The 24,215-nt window shown below is 38.7% G+C and overlaps 1 protein-coding gene across 4 annotated transcripts in view; it reads left to right on the top strand.

The window, feature by feature from the left end:
- The window catches only part of RBMS3 (RNA binding motif single stranded interacting protein 3), a 711,648-nt gene that overhangs the window by 207,122 nt on the left and 480,311 nt on the right, over positions 1-24,215 (top strand). For all 4 annotated transcript variants that reach the window (XM_032107595.1, XM_032107598.1, XM_032107611.1 and 1 more), the window contains one exon: positions 9,700-9,873. In XM_032107595.1, the coding sequence (XP_031963486.1) occupies positions 9,700-9,873 (174 nt within the window). The remainder of the gene's footprint in view (positions 1-9,699; positions 9,874-24,215) is intronic.

Below are 24,215 nucleotides of genomic sequence, written 5' to 3'. Positions count from 1 at the left end.
TGATTTCCTGGCTGTCCAGTTTGCTCCTTGTTTTTTAAAATGTTCATTGAGCATTTTCAGCCCAACGGTAACCTTTGGCAAATCATGATTCCAGTAGCAAAATTCATATTAGGTATTCATCTCAATTTAAAAAGATGATTTTGTCTGTTCTATTTATCTGCCTTTTGCTTCATCCTCCTGCGTTCCCTTTGTTGGATCTTTGGGGCTATGTTGTCTGTAATGTCTGTCAAGTGATCAAACGTGTTGGTGCTTAACAGATAATGAGAGTTCAGCCATGATATTGAAAAGTGAGCTATAATTTTCCCTATATTACTTAATTCAATAAGAAATGGTTTTGAGCTTCAGATTGTTGTGCTGGAAATTATAACTCCATGGTCAGAGAAAGCAAGCTGTTTTATTGTCAAGGGAGCAGGAGCCTGTTCACCAATCAGCAGTAAAACAATTTATGGGAGGAGTATTTGTTTCTCCAGCAGAAAATAAAAACTGTTTGTCGGGTATTGTAGCTAATGACAGGATGGATAAATCATGCACCTGCAGAACTCTTGGTATACAATAGATATAACATTGCAGGAAAGAAATCATAGCTTTGATAAATGTCCTAATCCCACGGTGAGGTTTACAAAAGCATGCAAGCCCGTCTACAGGAGTTAGCTGAAGAGTGGTACATTGGTTAGTTTTGTGGAATTTATAGAATTCTTCCCAGTGGCCAAATGTGTTTCATAACTGCTCTGCGTTCAGTAAAGTAAGCATGGTGTGTACATGAAGGTTTGTAATATGCATGTGATGCTGGAATCAACACTTGCCTTACTGCAGCCAAGGAAAGAAATTTGACTTTTTATCATTTGGTAGAATTGTAGAAGTGATGTTGTGCCACGGACGTTTTTCAGTTGTTCATAAGCATCCCTCTTCCCTGGTATCTGAGTCTGGATGGCATTCACTGGTTAATGTTTAAGATCTGCTTGAGTTGTCAGCCAGCTGTTACTCTTGGTATTGTCTAAAAAAAGTTCTATATTGCAGATCTAGTGTGAAGAAAATAATTTTGTATCCAAGACAGTGGTTGATTTATTGTTCAGGGAGTAATTCGATATACATGTAGTAAACAGATACATCAGAAAGAACTTTAAGATCCTGCAGAACATAGTGAAAAATACCTTTGGGTACTGTAAAAGGGGAAGGAATTCAAGTGTTAATGAAATAATTATTTTTCTCCCCAAGCTATCAAAAAATAATGAGTTTCACAAAAGATGTTAGCTGTCTGTAAAAAGTCCCAACTTGGCACATAGGTAAATCTTAAAATCAGTCCTTAATCTGTAAAGCTCCTGAACTTGTGTTGCAGTTAGTGTTACACAGAAAAATAAAATGTAGGTATAAGTGTTTTGTTGGCTTACAGCAAAATTGATAGAAGAGCCCTGTGTACTTGGGAATGTGATCCTAAGGAAATACATTTATAACAATAAATATTTTTTTTCAATTTTTGCAGTACCCCGCTTTGTCCTCTGGTTTACCGAGGGAATGCTATAAATCCCAAATACTGCTGCGTATTTTGCAGAAAATTCCTTCAAGATTGGCAAGAGGCACATATGAGAGAAGGATTCTCAGACCTTGTAAAACCACTGCTCTGGAGATCTGGCAGTGATATGTTTTGTATGTAATCAACAAATTTCCTTAATAATAGTGTTCACCATTAGACTTTCTGATCTAGAACAAATCCTTTGCCTCTGTGACTTACGTGCTTAACAGCTGCTAGTGGAAGAACATCCTTTTCTCCAGTCACTCTGTACAGATGGGCTGTATATGCATTCGTAGGAGTATTGCATTGAGTGGTTTATTTTATGTGGGTGACTCCTTTAGAAACCGTAAGTGTGCAGGTCATCTGTGAAAGGGTCTTAGCCAGTGCTATCTTACTGGAGTTTACTAGAAACACTCAGTTCATGCTCCTCTTGGGTTAACATGATGCTTCACTACTTCAAATTGTAACCTTGTTGTTTTAAAAAAGGCTGGAGTAAATTTAACAGATGCCAGTGTGATTTATTTTCAGAAAATAATTACTTAATGACCTACCATTACAAGGTCATATTCAGTGTCCTTCTGAGGTGGTTATGATTTAAATTTATCACAATAGATTGACTAAATAATGTTCTGAACCGAAGAAACTTTGACATGGCCTTACTTGGAGTCAAGATATTCACTGTGTTTAAAAGTAAATGCAAGGTTTAAACTAGACCAAAAAGAATCCCATCTAGCAAAAATACATTTTAATCCCAGTTTACTTTTTACAAAGAATGTAACAAAGATAAACAAATACAAAAAAATATGCTTTGAAGAGTCTCCTTTCATCTTCCTTTCTGTGGAAGGAAGACATACAAATGAGTGGTCCAGAAGCATGAATGTCTCCATTCCCTATGGCTGGGTACTACGCAGGTAAAAAATCCATTACAGTTGTCTCTTATGCAGGCAAAATTCCTTTCCTTATTCTGGAGAAATTAGTTTGAAGTACGGAAGCATTTCTTGAGACTTTTACTTGGCCTTTACACTGACATTGCCTGCTGAGAACTGCTGGTGGTAGTGCTTTTGGAGAGGGGTGTGTGTGCAGAAGTTGACTGAAACCTAGTGGTCTCTTGCTTAGAGAACCACCAGGTAACAATAAATTTTTTTGTGTGTCCCACACAGGTTGCCAAGAGGTTTTAAGGCTTTAATATGGGTTACCCCTGGTCTATCTCTTATTACTCATTCTTTGCCCATGGTGTAGATGATAAGAGCCAGAAAACCAGCCTATTCATGGCCTCTTCCTCAAGCTGTGAAGGCATTTATTCAGCTCCTCTGCTCACCCTCTTGTAACTACAAGAGCAATGTTTCATATTTTGCCCAGGAAAAAAATGCTCTTGGGATTCAAGTAACAGTTAAAAGTACAACATGAATTACAGTGTTGTCACTGGAAATGGCAGCAATTCTAACCAGAAAGTGTGAAAGCCATATATATTTTGTTTTCAAGGCATAATAACTCTGGGGGAAAATAATGAACGGCAAATTCTTTTTCTGGAATACATTCCTTGAGTTATTTGAGACCTGTCCTAAAAAGACTCTCAACTTAGTGTTTGTACTGGGCCCCAGCTGTTAGTATTCAAGCTGTGCAGACCTGGGTCCCCTTCACCTGGCTGGCAGGGAGCCTGCCTGCCAAGCAAGGCTATCCCATGGAGAGCATTCCTCTCTCACTTACTGGGAGGGGGCACGTGGGCTGCACACCCTGAGTTTTGGCATGATGTGGGCAAGCTCTCAGTGCTCTTGGATCCACTGGGTGAGCTGTAACCTTACATGTATGCTGAGGTATGAAATACAGCCTCATCATTTCTCTGTGGTTTCAGTGGAATGCAGTTTCTCTCAGTTGATCCTGTTTTTCCAGGTAGAGCATATTGAGTTTCAATTCCATGTCTGGAAAAACAATGTTTCTCTCAAATTTGGTCATGTCTCTGAAGTTTTTTCTTAAAGGTTATGAGACAGACTTGATAAACTTGAAATCTGCAATGGCCCAAATATTAAAAACTCATTTCTTACTAAAACAGATGAAATCTCGTCCTAGACTGTACAAGATTTGCAAGCTATAGTGAATGATTATATTGGGAAAAGTAGCAGCACGAAGTTCCTCTTTTCTGCTATTAAAAAACCCCCAAAACAATCTGCAATATCTTTCGTGTTTAGTTTTTGTAACAACCCCAAAAGAAAAAAAACACCTTCACTCTTCGATTTCCCAAATCTTTAAGGTCTCTCAGGTGGATTTTGTGATGAACTAGCTTCAGATTTGGTTTGCCAGTTTCATATTTTCTTTGAGCATTAAAAAAACCCCCAACATTTTAGCTCATGCAATAATGTTCCAAGGAAGTTATTTTCATTTCTTACTTTTACAGGTTATAGGAAACCTTTGATTTCTATGGGAACAGTAGTATTTTGTAAAGCATCCAAACTTTTAAGAGCATCGGACTGTGCTTTGCATCATGGTCTGATCCAAATACAGGCATACAGAATTTCTGAAAGCAGTATCTCCAGAATGGCAGTTTCTCTCCTTGGCTTTTCCCATCTCCTGTAATCTTTTTAGCATCCAAAATAAGGGATGTCAAATCCCTTGAAGGGTTAGAGAAAGAGGGTGGATACCCTTTCAATCACAATTCCTTTCAGAAAAAAAAGCCCAGAAGATGCAGCTGAAGACAGAACCATTCTATAATCTAAGTCAAGGGGACTGAAACCAGCTCAAATTGTGGGGGCTAAGAAAATGGCATCATAGCTCTGTGAAGTTGCTTTCAAAAGGTAGTGGGAGCCTGAATTCCGATGTTTGCACCTCTTTAGTCCCACTTACCTGTTGGTTTTGGTTTTTTTCAATGTTAGTCAAGAGGTAATGTGGAGAATGTCTGAGCCTCTGCCTTCTTTTGGAGTGCCAAAGCCAATAATAATCATAGCATGTTGGAATGCTCGGCAGAAAGGTGTCTGATAGATGTAGTAAATCTTGCATTTGATGTGATGTAGAATTTCAGAAGTTAGCACATGGTTTTCCTGTTAGTTTACTGTATGGTGACACTAATGCAAAAGAGTGGAGGGCATGGGTGTGAACGACATGAAGACTAAGGCTATGTCAGAGCTATCAATTTTGCTTAATGTCCTAGTCAAACGGTGCGCTTTATTCACATATGAATAGAAAGGAGTGGCTGCTAGTTCTTACACCCACTATAAACTTCTTTAAAAGTTAGAAATGTCGCACCAGGCAAAAATATTGCCACCATTTAAAATGTACACAGTGCTCTGATGATAAAAAGTGTTCCATAAATACTGTGTTCTATTTTTTCCACTGTTAGACTTCACACATCAGCTATTACAAGAACTAAGAACCAAAAGCAGTTAAGCTCAAGAAATACTAATAATACTAATAGCACTTTGCACTTCACTCATGCTTATGTCCAAAAATGTTCAAAACTTTTACAAACATAAGGAAAAGGTTACTCTAAAAGTTTTAAAGTAAGATTGTCCATACTTGTAAACCAGAGAAGTTAAGGCACAGGAAAAAAAAGGTTATACTTTAAAATATGCTTAGACATTTAAATTTTACTGATCTTAATTTTATATTGCATTAGGCCTTTTGGGTATAAAGGTACTAGACAGACTTATTCAAGGAAAAGAAAATTCTCCCCTTGTTTTAGAATATTTCTTGTTTCTGACAAGACATATATGGCAAGGAGGGCAAAAGTTTTTTTGGGGTTTTTTTGGTTTGGTTTTGGTGATGGTTTTTGTCTGTTTGTTTTAATCTCATAATTTCCTGCAGAAGTTTTCTGAGAAAAGGTGACTGGGTTGTCCCAGAAGTGGCAGTGGTGGCCTGCCATTAACAACCTAAGAGCTATAAATAAGACATTGAGATTATGGGGAGAGGTGATTCCTTTTCTTGATGGAATCAATAGTTAAGGAGAAAGAGACACACTTCTAAATCTTGAGTAAAAGCTCGTGTGCCACTAGACCTGCCAGTTTTTGGTGAGTTTATCTTTGCTGGCTGCCAGACACCCACCCAGAGGCTCTTTTACTCCCCTTCCTCAACAAAACAGGGGTGGGAAATAAGGTTGAAAAGCTTGTGCGTCAAGATAAAAGACAGGGTGATCATTTAGCAATTACCTTCACAGGCAAAATCAGACTCAGCATGGGAAAAATGATTTATTACCAGTTAAAATAAGTTTGGATAGTGAGAAGAAAGGGGAAATTATTACAATACCCACCCCTTCTTCCCCCTGCCTTTTTCTAAAGCTCAGTTTCACCCTTCTGTTCCTCAGCCTGAGCCTGAGCCTGCTTCCCACCCCTGCTGGCACAGGGAGATTGGATGCTCTCTCTTTCCTGGTGTGGGAGATGGGCAGCTCCTCTCTTCTGCTCCTCACACTCATCCTCTGCTCTAGTGTAGGTGTGGGCCACAGTTCCTTCAAGACATCTCCACCTCCTCCAGCGTGGGTTTCTCATAGATCCTGTCCCACACTTGCTCCAGGTGGGCTCTCCAGGGGCTGAGAGCCTCCTCACCCTCCTCCTACTCCCACGGGTGCTTGCAGGCATGTTTCTTACTTCTTCCCTCACTCCCAGGCAGCGTTTTGCTCTTTTCGAAATCCATGTTCCCAGAGGCAGCGCCGCCGTGGCTGCAGGGCTCAGCTGTGAGGTGGGCAGGTGGCTGGGAGCTGGCCGGGGCCTGCTGTGTATGATGGGGTACAGCTCCAGCCTCACCTTGCAGGGCCTGCCCTGCACTGCCAGCACCTGGGCACCTGCCCCAGGACAACATTGTCCCCTCCCAGATTTCCCAGTTGGTCCAGGGTCTCTTTCCCACAGCTGCCTCTGGGCTATGCTGAGAAGGCTGCAGAGATAGGCAGCGTTTTGCTAATCAGAAAATGCCTTGAATTCAAACCATCAACTTTTGGAGTCCCTGATCTCACATCCTTGCCTTCCAACCACCTGAGGGGACCAGGCTGTCCTGGGACTTTGTGGCTGGTGGTGCAGAGATCTCTATTTTCTGGTGGAGAACCTGGATTTCTTCAAGATTTCAAAACCGATTATCCTGTGAGTGTCTCTGCTGACTTTGGTTTTGTTTCGCTATGTGTTTTGGGTGGTTTTTTTCTGGAAGTAATCCAGCAGAAAGAGAGCAGCTTTTTTGATGCTATCAAACATGGTAGTCCCTGACCAAAGCCATTCAGAGCAGAGGGCTCTCCTCTCAGGGACCTACCTCTCCCATGGCTCCCGGCCACCCCAAGGGGGAGAGGGGTCTGTGGGGTCTCACTTGTTGCCTCTGTATCCTGAGTGACTTGCATGGGTAGTGCCCCCTGAGCATCCTTGGTGCTCTGAATGCCTCACTGTTCCTAATGCACCCCGGGTGAGCTATGAGCTGGATGTAGGAGTAGAAACAGGGCAGAGAGGCTCAATGCTGTGCCTGGATTTAGCACTGGGGCTGAACCGTGCCTCCAGCATGGCGACAGATCCGGAAGGGCGTTTTTTGTGGGGCACAGACAAAACCCAGGCAACAGAAGGCTGTCCAGCCACTGAGGCAGGCTGTTTAAAAAACAGGCTCATTTTTGCTCCTGTTCTCCAATAAGGGAACAGGTATTGTGCATGTCCGTGTAATGCCAGTGGCACATCTCTCCTTACTGTAGTGGAGTTCGCTGCCCTTGTGAAAATAATCAGTTAACAATTACCACAGCTGACAATGCACCTTTACATCCCATCAGCCACAGATACCTTCCACTGCTCCGTACAATGAAAACCCATCGGAAATAATAGGAAGAAGCAAAGTTATTATTAGGATAGAATAGCTCAATGTTCACAGAATATTTGATGCGGGATCAACTTCTTAAGAGAAATTAATATGCAGCCACACTTAAATATCTGATGTTTATAAAGGGGAGAGATGTACACAGAGAAGTACATTATGGCTAAAAACCTACTTGATCTGGCCGAAACAAAACTTAGCCTTCATCTCTTATGTAGAAGCAAGTCTTCCAGGGCCCAGAAAGAAAGATTTGTCTTTGAGGAGTGATCTGAAAGATAAGTAATACGTCAAAGGAAAGAGAATGCAGTTTCTGCTCCTTGGGGAAAGAGGGTAAAAGGGGAAAAAAAAAAAAAAAGAAAAAAACCCACATTGAAACTCCTCTGGTTTTTTTTGTTGGTTTTCTTTTTCCTAGCTGTAGCTATATCCACTTTCCTTTGATTTGTCATGATTTAAATTCATACTAAAAGTTTTATTTCAAATAAGCCCCTTTAACTGTAGGGGCAGATATATTTTTTCTCCTAAAGCCTTTTGTAAGAACAAAGTAACCACTTGTCACACACAGTGACTAATGAGAGTTTAGTGTGGGTTTTAGTGTTCATTCATACGCTTTGTGTTCAGCTAGTCGTAAGTTAAATCTTTAGAAATCACACCGCAGGAATCCCAGGGGTGGGGGCAGGAGGCGAATCTGTCGAGATATTGAGAGCTGGTGAGCGGAAACTGCTCTTTTCAGGCTTCCTAATCGGCGGCACAGGAAATAAACACATGCAGGAAGTCAGTTGGCCTTTTCTTGAACTTAAAGTTTATACAGCAATTGATAAGTGAGGCAAACTTTGTGTACTTAAACTTTTGAAAATTAAATGAAATAAAGCGGGCATGTTCAGCCCATGCCAGCATGGCCTGTGGTTTCTGCAACCAGCTCATGTAAATACAGTATTAAAAACAGGAAAGACTACAGGGTCTATATTTTTACAGCTAGAATATGTCCTTGAAACCTTTTTGTATGTTTTCTCTCTGTCCTGTTTTCCTTCCATTTCTCTAATTCTCTCCTGATGAAACTGAGCTGAAGCACTGAAATTAAACTGAAAGTCATGTTTATGAAGCTGTTTTCCATGCTTCTACACCAGACTCTGCTCTTTTATCCTTTCCCTGACCTTCTCATTTATCTTGTAAGCACTTCAGGGTAAGGATGGTCTTGGATCATGTGAAACACCTTGTTTGATGGTGGCCCATATTGATATTTGGTTAATGCTACACGTATGATGTATAAAAGTTGTCTTTGAAAGGAGGGTAAAAATAAATGAAGTGTCATTCTTGAGTATAGCTTTTGAAATTGATAGCATCAATTTGCTAACAGGGACATTTTAAGCATTTCTAAGAAATATTATTTGTGTTTGTATTTCTTGAGCTTTTACTGTATTAACAAGGTCACTGTAAATTTAATGCTCTGAAAAGAACAGGTTTAGTTTTATAATAATTACAATTAGTTGGGGTAAATTTGCATGGGAAATTTAGAACACCTTTGCCAATAAAAAGAAAGCAAGCAAAACCCAAATGAAGAGCAGAATATGGAGTAAAAAGTACATTTGCATGTCTTTGAAGACCAACCTAAATACCTGCTAAAAATGCATCCACTCCTATGCATCTTTTACTCCTTTGAAAATTGATTTTTTTTGCTGCCCTAATAAACCACCCCTAACAGTGCAGATGTTTATTAGGCACATTTTTTATAAAACAAGGACTAGAAGCAGAAAGCTAGAATTAAAGTAAAATGAGAGAAGGACAGAAAGAATGCATGTGAATTACATATCTGTAGTCCAGGTTACTTTCAGATGAAATTATTGAATTAAAAAAAAAAAAATTCAAGATTTTGGAATTTTTTTCTGAGTAATTAAAACCTGTCATGAGATTTCATAGTGTGCTTAGAAGTTTGCATATGTGAAATGCAGCTTTGTGATGGCTTGGCCTTAGCTAGCCACTAGATGGGATTTCAAATCTTGAAGAAATACATCTAAACATTGGCCCCAAACTGCCGTTTACTGTAAAATGGCCATAGCTGATCAGTTGTTCAATAAACGTCAATATAATAAAAAAATATGGAAGTTTCTATGATTAATCTTGGGATTGTACCTTCTACACATTTTTAGAACATCCCCTTACTTCTATCACTTATCAATTGTCCATTTGATTTATATCCCAGCCTGAAATCTAACAGCCATCAGTCTTCCTTTTGGGCATTACAGTGACATAGCTCTTTCACTGATGACTTTGGTGGAATCCATTTTTGCTTTTCCCAGCTCCTTACAGGAAACATTCAAGTTAGTTCCAAACCATATGGCATTATATGTTTGCACAATGATGATTTATAGCTGCATTATTTGTATTCTACCCTAAAAGCTATTTTTACGTTGCATTTCTTTCTTTTTTGATAGTCCAGCTCCACAGTGAGAACGTACCAAAACAGTAAATCGAGAGTGACCATGAGCCCTGGCTTTAGCTCCCAGTGGAATAGCAGCCAACCTGCTTGGAATACATACACCTTTCCAAGAGCAAGCTTGCACTACCAGTCTCATGCTAGCTACACCTACTGTGCTGGACATCCTGCTGTAAGTAATGAAAACCTTTTCTGCAGTTACCTAAATGAGCCCTATGATTCCCTGGGAGGTGGAGGCACTCAGGGGCTGACGGTTCAGCACCCTTCTCCAGTGCTCTTTATGTCCCATGGCAGTCAGAACAGCTCACATGTGCTAACCCTAACTCTAAAAAAAAAATTAGAATGAGCAAATGTGAAAGTTTTATGGCTCAGTACAAATACATACATTTTTGTAAATTTAGCATTCCTTCTCCTTGCATGAAATTATTGTTATATGTCTGGGTTTTGGTGTCAGAGAAAAGGTCGGAAAAGCAATATTACAGATGGCCTCATTTCTGTTTCTAGAGAGCCTGTAAGATGAATGAATTATTCTTTCTATGTCAGACATTTTAATTTGTGTGGATTAGTCAGAGAAGGAGAGCATCTCTTCTCATCATTAGATTTGTTTAGACTCACTACTTTATCATTAATGTGATCAGTGGTGAACACGCAATCTTGTTGCTAAGCAAAGACTACTGGTCTTCTGTAATTGCATGAACTGGTGGCCAGAAAGAATGGGGAGGGGTGACTCAGTGTCGTTGTGTGTTTTAATTTGACAGTCGTGAAAGGGTCACAACTACAGGCTGATGGTGAGTTTCGTCATATTGGTATTGTTGACTGCTTCTAGCAGAGCCCTTTCATTCTTGTAGTTTGTGGTTTTGAAAGACCCTGAGAGAGTTAATGGGGGAGGATCTCATTAGCGTAAGCAATCTTCCTTTTTTCACCACTACACACTTTGTTGTTTTAATGTTTAGACTTGAACTTAGCTTTGGACATTTGGTTATAGAACTCCTTAAAGGACATAGCATCTTAACCTCCTGCCGTGTGTACATAATGAAGTTTTGCCATCCTATAGTGAATTCCAGGAGGGAAATGGGAAAGTGCAGCTTTTGGTACAGAATAGAAATTGTGCCATGCAAGCTTTTTGTGATTTGATTTATATTTCTATCTTACCTGCCAACAGACTTCTGGCCAGAAGTTTGGGTTAGGAATTGTCTCAAACATTAGCATGGTAATTGAAATAAAGGAGAGGAATAAATTTGTAAAATCTTATCTCTTTTCTGAGGTGGTGAGTTCTCAGAATAAATCAAACATCTCTATGGATTCTTCTGTTTGCTCACTTCCATTATGGTGTCATTGAAAATGATAAAAACTGTTGTGAAGAAATAAAAGGTATTTGACATTAGAAGGGCACAGATATTTTCCTTTAGAATGATGGGTCAAAAAGAGTCCCTGTACAGCTTAATTTATCTTAAACTGTGGGTATCTAAATCATAAACTGCTCCTTAACTTTGATCATTTAGAATAAACATTACCCCCTCTGTGAGTCAAGCTTTGACTCTGCTAAGCAAAAGAGCATACGAGAAGAATGCTGTACTTCCTGGGGGAGAGCTTAAAATTTGAATTGAAATTTCAGTCTTTTTCGAGCTGCTTCCACAGTTCCTCTTTCCTTTGTTTAGACTGAAGTTGAGGGTAGCTCCATTACAATTGTAATTCAATATCTGTATATTGTACATATACAATCTGTACAATATTTGTTTTCACTGAACATCTTAATATGTAGTCTCTGGAAATGATACATCAGTCTGGAAGTTGATTTATCTGATTACTGGAAGGTAGAGATTTTAGAATTTGCAGAATTGTACAAACTTTCGTGCAGATTGGTTGATTAATCCTGCCCTCAATGTCCCTGGGTTCAAATGTTTACAAAACTTTGCACATTTCTTAGCTCCTGTTCATCTGAGGAGCTCTGTTACAGTGCTAATCAGCAGAGGTTGGACAAATTTCTTATGCTGGTGGTAAGAAGCTGTAACAGGTTAGCTGCCTACCACTGTGATCACACACTTTTTCCATACCTTCCCTACTTCTGCATTCTCTGAGGGTAAGTCCATAAGCAGGGCCTGGGCAAGGCACTCCAGCAATCTCAGCTCCTTGCTCCTGCAGCATCAAATGAAGTTCAAGTTTCCAAGACAAAAATGATGCCTTCATATTTGCTTTAATATCTGTTTCATTGTACATGATAAAGTTAGAATTGGTCTGGTTGCTGTTTCTAACCTGCTTTTGTCTAATCTGGGCTCAAACCAACTTTTTTATGACAAATGACAACAATAAAAGCTGGATACAGGGGAGCTCCTTTATTCGTCAATCTTCCAGTATTACATGCTCAACTGGGTATCTTCTTTATTTCAGAGGATTTTATTTGCCCTCATCTGACACAGGTTCACCAGAACAAGTTGTAGGTTGTAGAGCTGTATGAAGCTGTTTCTGCAAAACCTCCCACATGGAATATGTCTAAAGATCATTGCAGTTCCTTGACACTGTGGAGGCTAACAAACTTACAAGCGCTTTGCAAGTTCAAGGCAGACGAATGTCAGGGAGTTGGATCTGCCCTTGAAGTACTTAAAGATATTAGTCCCCAGAGACAGTGCCAAGAGAAAAGCTTTGGATTTCTCTACTGTTTGGAGAAAAGCTGAAGGAGACAAAAAAAGATTCATTTTAATTGGGCCAAATGTAACTAAAAAAAAAAAAAATCAATCCTCTAATTCTTTTTTTTTTTTTTATCTAAATGAAAGCAAAAATATTGTACAAAGTGCAATGTTGAGAGACCCTTATGACTCTGGCTGGTCCTGAGAAATATGTTGGAGCCAAAGGTGGGGTTTTTATTTTGTTTTATCAGAGAGCACACTTGGCATCTCTCTTCCATAGTGCTACAATCATTGATTAAAAGCAGTCTTTCCACCCTAAGAAAGAAAAAACCAGGAAGTTTGTTTAAACAGGGTAATTTTTCAGCTCTTGAGTTATCTAAGGGAAAAACAGACTGTATATCATCTCAGTCAACAGTACAGTGCAGTTTTTGGACAAACAAGAAGGTGCTAATTTCTAGCTATACTGGGAAGCAGGATACCCTGCAGGATCTGTGTATACTAATATAAATGATAATGTGGTAGATGGTCCTTACATAGTAAATGATTTTTTGATATTAGGAGCTCGAAATTCCCCTGGCATTCACATTCAGAGGCTTGCAGCCAGAAAAGTACAGCAGGTAGTGCTCAGAATAGGAGAAGGCACCTAGTCATGTAACATGCTTTTCTCTTGAACTTTCTTCAGACAGGAAGATAAAAAATAGACAAAGTAATTATGATTATCCCTGCTGGGCAAGATAGGAACCTTTGAGTGATAGTGCCCTGTGGGCACTTTCACATCTACACAAGCTTCATACTTGTGCTTTTTCAAAAGTCTGAAAGACTCACTTCATTTCCCTTTCTCCGCATTTTGCTGGAAAGATGATAAAATTTCACAGATCTTCAGAAATCTTGTCCATTGAATTAACTCTAACAAATGACTGCTTAGACTCTGCTGTCATTTTAAAGAAATACAGATGTAAAGTGGGCAAACAAACACAGATCTCGTCAGCTTTGGACTATTGCAGCTGAAATTGTAAGGGAGTCTCTTACGCCTTTCTTGGATATTCATGTAGCAGCCTCAGATACCTGCCATGCTCACCTCTGTAAAAGTCAGTCCTTATGAAGGAATTTGGCCATGTGATACTCTCTGATGAAGCAGAAAGAACTGTTACAGAGTGTGTTACCCTGCAGGGTTTGAAACCTTTGTTGTATGCCCACAGGATGATGAATTTAGTTGCATGTAATAATTTCTCCATGTGCAGACATCTCTGTAGCATGTGCGATGTCTTTGAAATCCTTATCTAGATACCCAACCCAGTGTCTGTAAGACGTTCAGCTAGAATCTATTCTGCACTCTTAACAGGATTTGGTCATGCTCCACTAGATCAGTGACAGCCTTCAAAGCATGATTGGTTAAATCTGTAGAGTTATTATTTGGAGTTCTACCCATAATGTTTACAAGATGTTACAGCTGCAATGTCATATATGGATCAGACAATCAGTTTGCTTAGCAGTCCCCATTCCAACAGCCTGTCCCCAGACTTCTTTCTACGGCTTCTTTAAATGTGTGATTGCTTCTGAAATTATGCTGTTAGTTGGAATGTGAAAAGCAGAATTAAAAAAAAATGTGATGCAGAGTGCTATGAGACACTACTGGCATTCTTCCACTCACTTCTCCGAGCCCTAGTAGGATCTCAAATCTTTAATCTTAGAAATCTTAAAACCCAGTAGAAGGAGCTGTGGCTCCTTTTTCACATTTCCACTGACAATCCTTGGACAGAAAAGCAGAAAGGGAGCAAGGCTGTCACAGTGGACAACTCTAATGGAAGGGCTTACTCACTGTCAGCATGACTATGCAGAGTCTATCAGAAAAATTTCCAGTTCCAGATAGGTAAACCTCATTGCTGATGACAGAACTGCTGGACTGCAGCATTGCACAGCTGTAATGCTTTATGTAAACTGACTGTTCTGATCATTACCACACAAAGTGGATTAACATCTGTAGTGAGCTACAGTGATTGACTGTTCTAACAACTTATTTTGTATATGTTTATAAAATTAGAAAACCTCCCATTTTTATGTGATTAGGCAGTACAATGTTTAGGGACCACCTGGGGATGTAAGATACAATTATCAATTTGTATGTATACATATATATAATGGCTAAATTATTAGTTTTAAGTATATGTATATTTATGTATATATAACACAGATCAAGCTTTTGGCTAAAATCTTTGCAGAATAATGTAGGAAGGTTCTCAGTGCAGGGATGGAGTTGGTTGTCACTCTCTAGTTTTCTGATGTCATCCTTTTCTCTGAAATGTAAACCTAATGAGGGAACACATTTTTGTAAGTGTAATGCTCCACTCAGAGTTGGTTCTATAACAGCAAAATAAGACTGATAGAAGCAATTTACTGATGTATACCAAATTCATAAGACAGACCATAAATGATGTGACCATACATTTTAATGCAGACATAATGTTTTAAGAAGCATCTTTCCTTAAAATCAGGAAGTATTCAATTCATAGCATGGGTGTCCTATTCAAAACAGACCTTTATTTCTCTAGAAATATAAGTAGAACAGATCAGCAGTCAAGTTCGGTTTGTTTTTTTATAATACTAAGATCTTTCCAGTGAGTAATTCTGTCGCACCTCTCTTAGAGAATGAGACAGTGCTAAGAGTGAAATGCTTATGCAGTATAATACTGTCATCACTAATTTCCGAGATATCTGTTTAAACAAAAGCTGTCACTTTTTGATCTGACTTGAGCCTCCTGCCTGATTCATTTTGTAATGTCACGAACAGTGGATTGTGGATTCGTGGAGTAGAGCTGGTCTGATTAGAGAGGAAGAAACTTCTTTTTACACATGCACATTCTTATAATCAGCAATGATGGGAAAGGAAATAAATAGTACAGTAAGCATGAATTGGAAGTGTCTCTCTAAAAACCTCTCAATTACACTTGAAGTTCTGAAGTCTTGGTTTTCTCTGTCCTTAGTGTTAACCCTTTGTTACCTTCATAGGCCTTTCATGTGAGATTGCTCCCTATCATTCTCGAGACAGTATTTCTTTGGTGCTGCTGACCCTTGTCATTATAATAGCCACAGATGAAAAAAAGTGGAAATGGGTCCAAGAAATCATACACTGTTGAAAGACCATTGAGCAAAATATCTGCCATATGTCACTTTGGTCAGAGTCTTACAGTATATAACATGTAAAGGATGTGTTTTGATCTTCTAAAGTTGATGACAGGCCCAGCTTTGGATGCCCATTAGTTAATCTGGGAAAGATCAAGTGTGGGCTGGAAAGAAAGTTCTCAACTGGAAGTAAAAGGTGTATCACCAGAAGCTATTTTATGTAATTGCTGACATGTTCCTTATGAAATACTGCAAGAACAACTGAGAGTGTAAAATGAAGAGGCAGTCATTAGAGTGAGAATGAAAAGGATGACATCTCCATTGCTAGGTATCAGTTGTGGTATAAGAGAGAGAGGCTGTGCCAGTTAGGAGAAAAGTAATGAAGGATTGTGGAAAAAGGAATATTTTTAATTGACGAGATGTTGTAGCTATCAGGTGCAATGAGTAGCTTAGTGTTCAGCTGCAAATCCATATGCTAACTGCTGACATAAATTATTTATTCTGTTTATCTATTACCTCCATCTACAGGAACAGAGCCTCAAAAACATGAACTTATTAGGCCACAAATGTAAAACACATTTTCACTGTGGCTTGGATTCTTTGGAGAAGAGAGGGTGGAAATTTCAAACCTCCAAACAAATATGTCTCTTAATTAACTTTTCTCACCATCTGTGCTTACTTATAGCTGAGGCAAGCGGTACCAGTGACTTGTGAGATTGCTTTCAATGCTGCCTCTTTAGGCCAGCTTTTCAAAGCAGCAATCACATGCAGTTAATTCCGATCAGATCAGCTTATCAGCTCAGTTCATTGTAGTGCTTTCATAATCATTCGTGTGTGACAGCCCATTAAAACTTGGCCAGGCCTTTAAAAAAAAAATCACAAAATCCACCAATGTGTTTTACATTCAGCCTTTGAGGTATCCAGCATATTTGTTTTGTGTGTTAAGCTTTGAAATGGAACTTTAGTGAAGGGTTGTAGGGAAAAGTCACCAGCAATTGACTCTAGCCAAAGTAGTTTACTGTATTTTACCTCTAAGAGCAGTTTTATTCAAAAATGTGTACATGATGCTGTAATAATTGTGTTAAATGCTGTTTGTGGCTCCGCTTGGCTCCTGCAAAGGGACAGTGCTGTGGATGCTGCCAGCCAGATCTGGGAGAGCTAATGTGGAGTGTGTGAAAGGCCACTGCCCATGGGTGGTTCAGGTTGACCAAGTGAGTTTTTCCTTTCTGGAGTACTTTTGATGGATGGCAATTACAGTTTGAAGTTGAATGCCCTGCTCCAAAAGGGCAGTGCCTCTCAGAGGGGACGGAGAGCACTGATAACACAAAGCCCTTCAACTGACTTGCAACAAATATTTTTCAAGAAGTCTGGGGAAATGGAGAAGTTCCACGTTAGTGAGTTTAGAGGCATTTGGTTTCAGAATTCTGGTTTTTATGTGTGAACATTGTTTTTATGTTATTTTTTCCTGTATCCTCTACTCATTTACACATCACACATATTATGTTTTGTCATTGTTTCTCTTAATCTTGACAGATGAAGTTAAGAATTTTGTAGATTGATATTTGCTGATGTCTTTTATTGATTTGTTTCTTGTGTGTAATTTAACAGAAAAAAGTCAAATTTTCTGCATAAAACACAGGACAAAATATTTTTTCTGAACAATTAATGCTAGCAAGATTGGAAAAAAAGTCCTCTCTTTATAACTATTGCCCTTATTTTCAAGAAGAAAGATTTCTTTGTGGGAAGTATAATTGAAATCTTTGAAATTACCGAAAGTACTTATAAATTCACAGCACTTATTTATTGGTAAAATGACTACTGCTCACCACATCCAAGTTTCTCACCACATCCAAATGCTAATAAAGTCAACCATTTTGGAGATGGGAACTTTTTGTTTATAAACAAACTCTATATACAGGAATTTTCTTGCTGATTCTACATTTTTTATTCTTGCATGCTGAAGTGGAAGACACAGAAAGATGGTATTTTTAATAGACTTTAAAAACCCAAACCAGATGCTGCCTTTTTTCTTTTTTTTTTTTTTTTGAAAGAGAAGAAAATTCCCTAAATTTAGACTGTAAAATAAGCTTGTAGGAGGCAGTAAATACAGATCTTAGTAAGTGTCTATAATTTACAGCTACAGATATATATCTACCTATACTTATCTCTATATGTATTTATGTCTGTATTCATGAATATGTGCGTCTGTATATATGTATATACACGCTTCCAGTGTTTGTTTTGGTTTTCTGCTTTAATTTAGCAAATAGGAGGTGTATGGTTCTAATTTAGCTTCTCCATCTCATTTTCAGTAAGCCAGACAGGTTGTCTTTAGGATTTGTTAGTTAAGGTGATGAGTTCCTTCAGGCTCCAGAGAAAATCCTGGTATTAGGGCTTGACAGTAGATGCTACAAACTGCCAACCTGTCACATGTGTTGGAGACACCTGACACTTTTTGAAAGATTGATTATTTCAAAAGGCCAGCAACTGCGTTGCTTTCATTTTAAATAATTAACACGCTCAGGCAACTTCCTTGTATTGTGGCCTCCAAGGGTGAAGAGTTTTGGACTAGTCTGAGCAAATACTACTTCAAATAATTTTGCTGATGGACTCTTTTTCTTCTCTCTTAATTTTAATTGGGGTTATTGATTTAATATAAGCCCACCCAATTCAGTGAAGGCATAGGGGATGAAATTTTCCTCTTGCACTTAGACCTACCTCTTTGCCTTGAGGATTTATTTACACCAGGGATGCTATTCAACAGCACTGTCAACAGTGACTTTTGTTTACAAAGGGAGATGGAAGAAATGCATGTCTGTGGGAAATATTGATTTGTCAAAATTGAAATGTTCTTTTGATGACATTTCAGTTTTTTTACCCTTGACAAATTTCAGATGTTGCTTTACTGTAAACCCAAATGCTGACCAATGATCATTTGTCCCTTGCTGATTTCTGACATATATTCCACCAGTGATTTAAACATTCTTTTGAGAGCACATGATCTAAAACAGACCAAAATTGTAGCGTTCCTTGCATGACCATGCTTAATTTGCTAAGCAATCTAAATTTTCATCTTTGTCACCTTTGTTGAAATGTTTTCTCTTGCTTTTATGAGCTGGGTTTCCTTTAAAAGAAACACCTGAGAGACACTGTAATCTGTGTGTCTGTCTTGGGCAAGTTTTTCATTAATTTTTCTACTTTTGGCCAGTTTTAAGATGAAGGTTACTGAGGGAGAACTTTATGTTGGGGAAACTGAAAGCACCGTGTGGAAGGTACTTCTGCATGACTCTTGAAGGAGGGAGCTGGAGTTTTTGAGAGGAAAACCAGAGATCCACAAAGTAACAGGCTTTATTTATTTCTGATATTCAGGGAACAACTCATCACAGTGCTGTGTTGACTTTTTCCCTGATAAGGACTCTATTGACCTCAGATTTGTACCAAAATACTGTAAAATAAAGTCCCTATCCCAAGGCATGTAACTAGATGGGACAGAAAATAGAAAGGGAAACAGTGGCACTGAAAGGGATCCTATCTAAGGTCATGCAGCTCTTGCAGGAAAAGAATGGCAGTAAGCTTTGGTTTTCATTCATTCCAAGTTGGTGCCTTATCTGTCAAACAAGGCTGTTTTCTGTATTTTTTCCAAGTATATGACTAGGCAGTGTTTGCTTTTGTTTTAAAAGCTGCAACTGTAAGGTGATGGAGGTGTTTTAGTGAAGCCCAGGACTTCTAGCTGAAAGCAGGTATGGTTAGTTTTGTTCTTTGTTTTCCACCCATGTCTCTCTTCTATACTGTATCAGGTTCTCATTGAGAATGTCAAATACAGACATTTGTGCTTTTGGGAAAAGAGACTTGCTTTCTGCAAGGGCATCTCCCCTCAAGGCATCACTCCTTTGTTTCCTTTTTTTCTGCTTTTATTTTATTTGGGGGCTGTCAGTATTTTAATGCAGTTTTCCATGGCATTTACCTTTTTAGCTGTGAGATGGACTGCCTGGATTTTGCCAAATAGACTGACTACCTTTTGGTTTCACAAGGAGCAGAATATTTTTCCATTTATGTACAAATACCTGTCTTCCTTGGGTATACAGTCAGCTTTCATGCAAGAGGGAAAAAATTGAAAGGTTCTGGAAATATTTAAAAGGTCTTTGCAGAGATTCTCTACAGTATTTTCACCTTTCACGCTTTTTTCTCATCTGTTTGAGCATTAGCCCTCTGGAATGGTCAGGTGCTAGGAATTTCCTGGCACCAAAGGCAAGTGCTCTGTTGAGGCTCTGTCCTTCTGCCCCGGTGACCCGTCCCTGGATGCCTGCCAGCATGGCTTGCTCTGCTGAAACCAGAGCTGCTGCAGATCTCTCTGCCAGGTGCTTGCAGTCAGGGAGAGCAAAACCCCCCTTTTATATTCAGCATGGTTACAAAGTCTTCACAGTTGGACTCTGTCTTTCCCAACCTAAATGATACCACGAGTCTATGACAAAGTGTCAAGGTTGTCAGGAAGTTCCAGCATATTCACTTCTGTCTGTGCTAGGTTCTAGTGCTGCATCTCTGTGTGGTCTTGGAAAAGCCATGTTTTATTTTTTTTTATTTGATTCCCCATTTTACTTTATTTCTTTGTATCATGTAAATGAGAACATTTGCCCACAAACACTTAGATGAGTAGCTGGTCGTTTTTTCTTCTTTTTGTATTGTCAATGATTTATTTTAAAAGTAGGATCTCTTAAACTTCTAGAAAGCACCTCAATTTTTGCTTTGTTATCAGGGTAGTCTCTCTTTGAAGACTTAATTTTCTTCAGAAGCTGTGCTAGTAGAAATCCTCATATTGTATACAGCTGGGTGAAAGGTTGGATTGAGTTGTTTTCCTGCCAAACTATAAAGTGAATTTCTTTTAAAATCTTTCTTTCCATTTGGCTGCTACTTAATGTCCTTTGTCTGCTTAAGGAGGACAGGTGCAATTATTCACCTCTGAGTCCTGGGAAAGAAATAGTAGTTCAGCATGGTCTCTTAGAAAGGAATGTAATTCACTGCCCCACATACGGTACATTATGCAAGACAAACAGAACTGTGAAAGCTGTAGCATTGTAGAGGAGAGCATATGATGAACAATGTTTGGTACCAAGTCAAGCTGTTTATCTTAATATTTTGTTTGGGAGTTGGAAAGTAAAAAAAATTAATTATATATTGAAGCTTGATAGAATTGCCTTTTCAGTCTTTTAAGGACAAAATCTCTTGGCACTGCTATCTGAGGAAAAGGATGTATTAGCATTCTCCAACTAGTTCATTGAGATGTAGGTTTTAAAGTAGTGATAGTAGATCCATCATTACTTAGGTAATTAAATATTTCTTTTCTTTCATTGTGATGAAAATGGGGACCAAGATTTCAAAAGTGTAGCTCAGAATCTGTTTCTGAAGAATGAAATTTCTCACCCTTTCCTTAAAGAGCGAACCTGCCTGCTACAGAGTTAAGATACTCAGGCTGCATAGAGGTTTCAGCCCAGACTGAATATATTCAATAGATAATTAATAACTTAATGATAGAAGAGATCTGCTTACAGAACAAATCTGCATTGGGTAAACAAACAATTTCTAGCTGTGGTCACATAGAACTGCAGAGAAGCTTTGTCCCATTATACTTGTTGCTTGAGAATTACACAAAATGAACAGATTTATCTTAAAGATATTTAATTGAAGTTTCAAAAATTTTTTTCCCACCTGTGGGGAAATTAAGTCTGGTTACTGCTTGTGTGTATCATAGTAGAGTCTTTTCATTTCAGTCCCTATTTTTACTTGCTGATAAGTTTATGACACTTGCACCTTTCCAGAGAAAACCGTGAGGTCTGGTGTGATGCTAAAGGGATGTTATTGTGTAATTTTGAATAGAGTCCTTTTTGCTCCTTCATGGTCAAAAAAGTCAGATGCACTTACTCATCTTTTCCTCCCACAAAATGCAAGAATGATCTATGGAATAGATATCAGTCTCTTCTTGCAGTTAAATGTTCATGCTTCCTCACTTCCTCCTGCATGCTCAGTTACATCAGGAGCAGAGAGATAAACTTGATGCTTTCCAGTAGAGGGTGTCTGAAGCAGAAGTTTGGTCATTTTGACTTTTCTGAAATGCAAAATGGAGTAATTTTGTGATTCTCTGCCATGACTGTTTTTGGTCCTCCTCCACACCCCGCTCCATACCCCTCCCCACCCTTTTTTTAATCAGAGGAGTTAATTCAAGGTAAAAGAGGCAATAGAAAGAGGACAAGCATTTAATTCGTTGTTCTTGCAGCCAAGTATTGTACAATAGGCAAACTGACTATGGAAACTGTATCTGCTTATGGTAAGATGTATAATTCCCTTCAGAGAAAATACAGGCTGCTGTGTAGATCTAAAAAAATGCTCAGGATCTGGGAATAAACAGCTGTACTGCTGTTCCAGGACTGAGTGTACCACATGACAATCACTTTGTTTCTCTTGAAATGTTAGTGAAGCAGAAAACAAACAAACAAAAAAACCTCACATAACATTAGTAAAAGAAAGCTAAGCATGTTAGTGCTTTTGTGATGGCTAAGTTGCATGGCTTCATGTTGCTTTTTAAAGGGCAACCAGCATTGAAATCTTGTTAACTGACTTAAATTATCTGAATAACTGCATCCAATTTTGATATTTTATTGTAAGATGTTCCATGTGAATAAACACCTTTTTCTAGTCTTGTTAACCTCATTAAGGGTATCTGCGTTGGTGGTGATCCCTCTGGAGAGAGTAACTGTCATGATTGAAAATATTTTTCCTTACTTAACACCAAAAAGAGGGGGGGGAAGTGTAAAGATTTTTTTCCTCTGAAAAAAACCCACACGGAAAGAAAAACGGCAATCAAATTACGTTTTGGGGGAAACAGCTAAACTGTCTGTAAACAACATGTCAAATATAAAGAAGGAGGGAACAAAACCAGATATAATCTCTTTCAGCAAAAGTGAACATACATTGTTAGCTATAACATTCTTAAGGACTTCTCCATGTTTAAATTTGTCCTAAAAAACCCAATCCTGCCCCTCACTTGCCAAAACCCCCCAAGAAAACTCAGGACCCAACAGAGATGTCATTCCCACTCGTAGAAAGCTTTTTAAACCAACCCTATACATTTTTAGGAGTCATATGTGTGGAAGAATAAAACCCTCTAATTTTTCTACATCCAAAATGAAAATACTTCATTCTGTTCTAAGCAACAGTGAATAAAATGGAATTGAAAAGCAGATGTAAACAAGGCTAGTGATCACAAAGGGATGAGTTGCTGGTCCAAACAGGAAACTGGAGGAAAACCTGAGAGTCACTCTGTCCAAATTACATATTGTAAAGAGAAGCTTTTTTTCTTGCTTTATACAATTCTCAAATTTCATGAGGAAGGGAAGGTTTCTTCAATGAAGTGCTTAACTACTGTGATGTGCAGTGATGGCGTTGGTATCGGCAGATCTGCACTTGAGCGTGCTGATATACTGGACATTTATAATGCAGATTCCAGTCTCTGTTGCTGTGCAGAATGTCTCCCACAGGTATTTCAGTTTTGCTTTTCCCTCTATAAAAGCCCCAAAGTATACACTTGCTCTTTCTGTGTAAAGAATACCATCAACCAAGCTCTCACATGATCAGAGGTGAAGTCCTACTGGCCTCAACGAAGACATTCCTGTTTGTATTCATTGATGATCAAAAGTAGATGGAAGGTGTTTGATGTCAACATGGACTTCTTTGTCTTTGTGTCTTTATTATCTATTGTATCAGTACACTGAAACAAGCCTGGTTCTGGTGGTACTAAAAAGAGGTAAGATGGCTCTGAGTTTTGCCCTGACCTTATTGCTTTGACCACATGTATATATGTCCTGTTTTGTTCTGTCCTCCTCTGGCTTTTCTTGAGATCATGGGAGAAAGGAAAATACCATTTTCACATGAGGCAAAGAGATTTTTTTTGTTTTGCTTCCCACTATTTTCTTTGTTATGTTTTGTTCTTTCACAGGTGAAAGAATTCCCTGCCTACCTGTGGGGATTTTAAGAAAATAATCTTTTAATATGGAAGTGTTTATGTTCTCATTAAGGGGTGAACATAACATCGATTTCCTGTACCCTCACCCAAAATCTAATTGCAAACTGTAGTGACTGGAGATAAGTCTGCCCACCAGGTTTAATGCTGTTTTACTAGTTTAATTAGGCTTTGGGTTTAAGGTGTTTCATGAGAAGAAAAGGGCTCCTCAGTAGTTAGGTTAAAAAGGCAGAGAGAAACAACAGCTGTAAGGGCACTTTCCCATGTACTTGAGCATGATTAAATGTAGCAGGGGGTTCTTCCTTCACTGAGTAAATTACCTTTGTCCCATGTGTATATTGATATAAACTTTAAACATTTGCCTTTGCAATATATCTCAGGCTGCTTCTCTTGCTGCTCAGGGTCAAGAGAGAAATTCATGAATGCTGACAGGAAATCTCTCCCTGAGTATAAGGAATAGGTGTACAGTTTCTCAGATAAACAGAAGATTCAAATTGTCAAATTCTTTGTGTGTTTACTTTTAAGCAATACACACAGCAAATAAAGCAACCTTTTCACCAGATTTATATTAGTGATTCAGATGCCACATCATTTCTCTAGTGTCATACATAAAAAATTTCTTGAGAAATCTGCTTCCCTGTACAGATTGCTTAAACCTGCTATGGTGATTCAGAAAAAAAAAAGACTGGTTTGAGTTATTTGTTGCTATCTTAGAAGCCAAAAGATCTGAGACTTCAAGAAAATCTACGTGACACTGCC

Source organism: Corvus moneduloides, chromosome 1 (genome assembly GCF_009650955.1).
Source record: "Corvus moneduloides isolate bCorMon1 chromosome 1, bCorMon1.pri, whole genome shotgun sequence".
NCBI classification, from domain to species: domain Eukaryota; kingdom Metazoa; phylum Chordata; class Aves; order Passeriformes; family Corvidae; genus Corvus; species Corvus moneduloides.
This window is presented reverse-complemented; position numbering and strand designations above follow the sequence as displayed.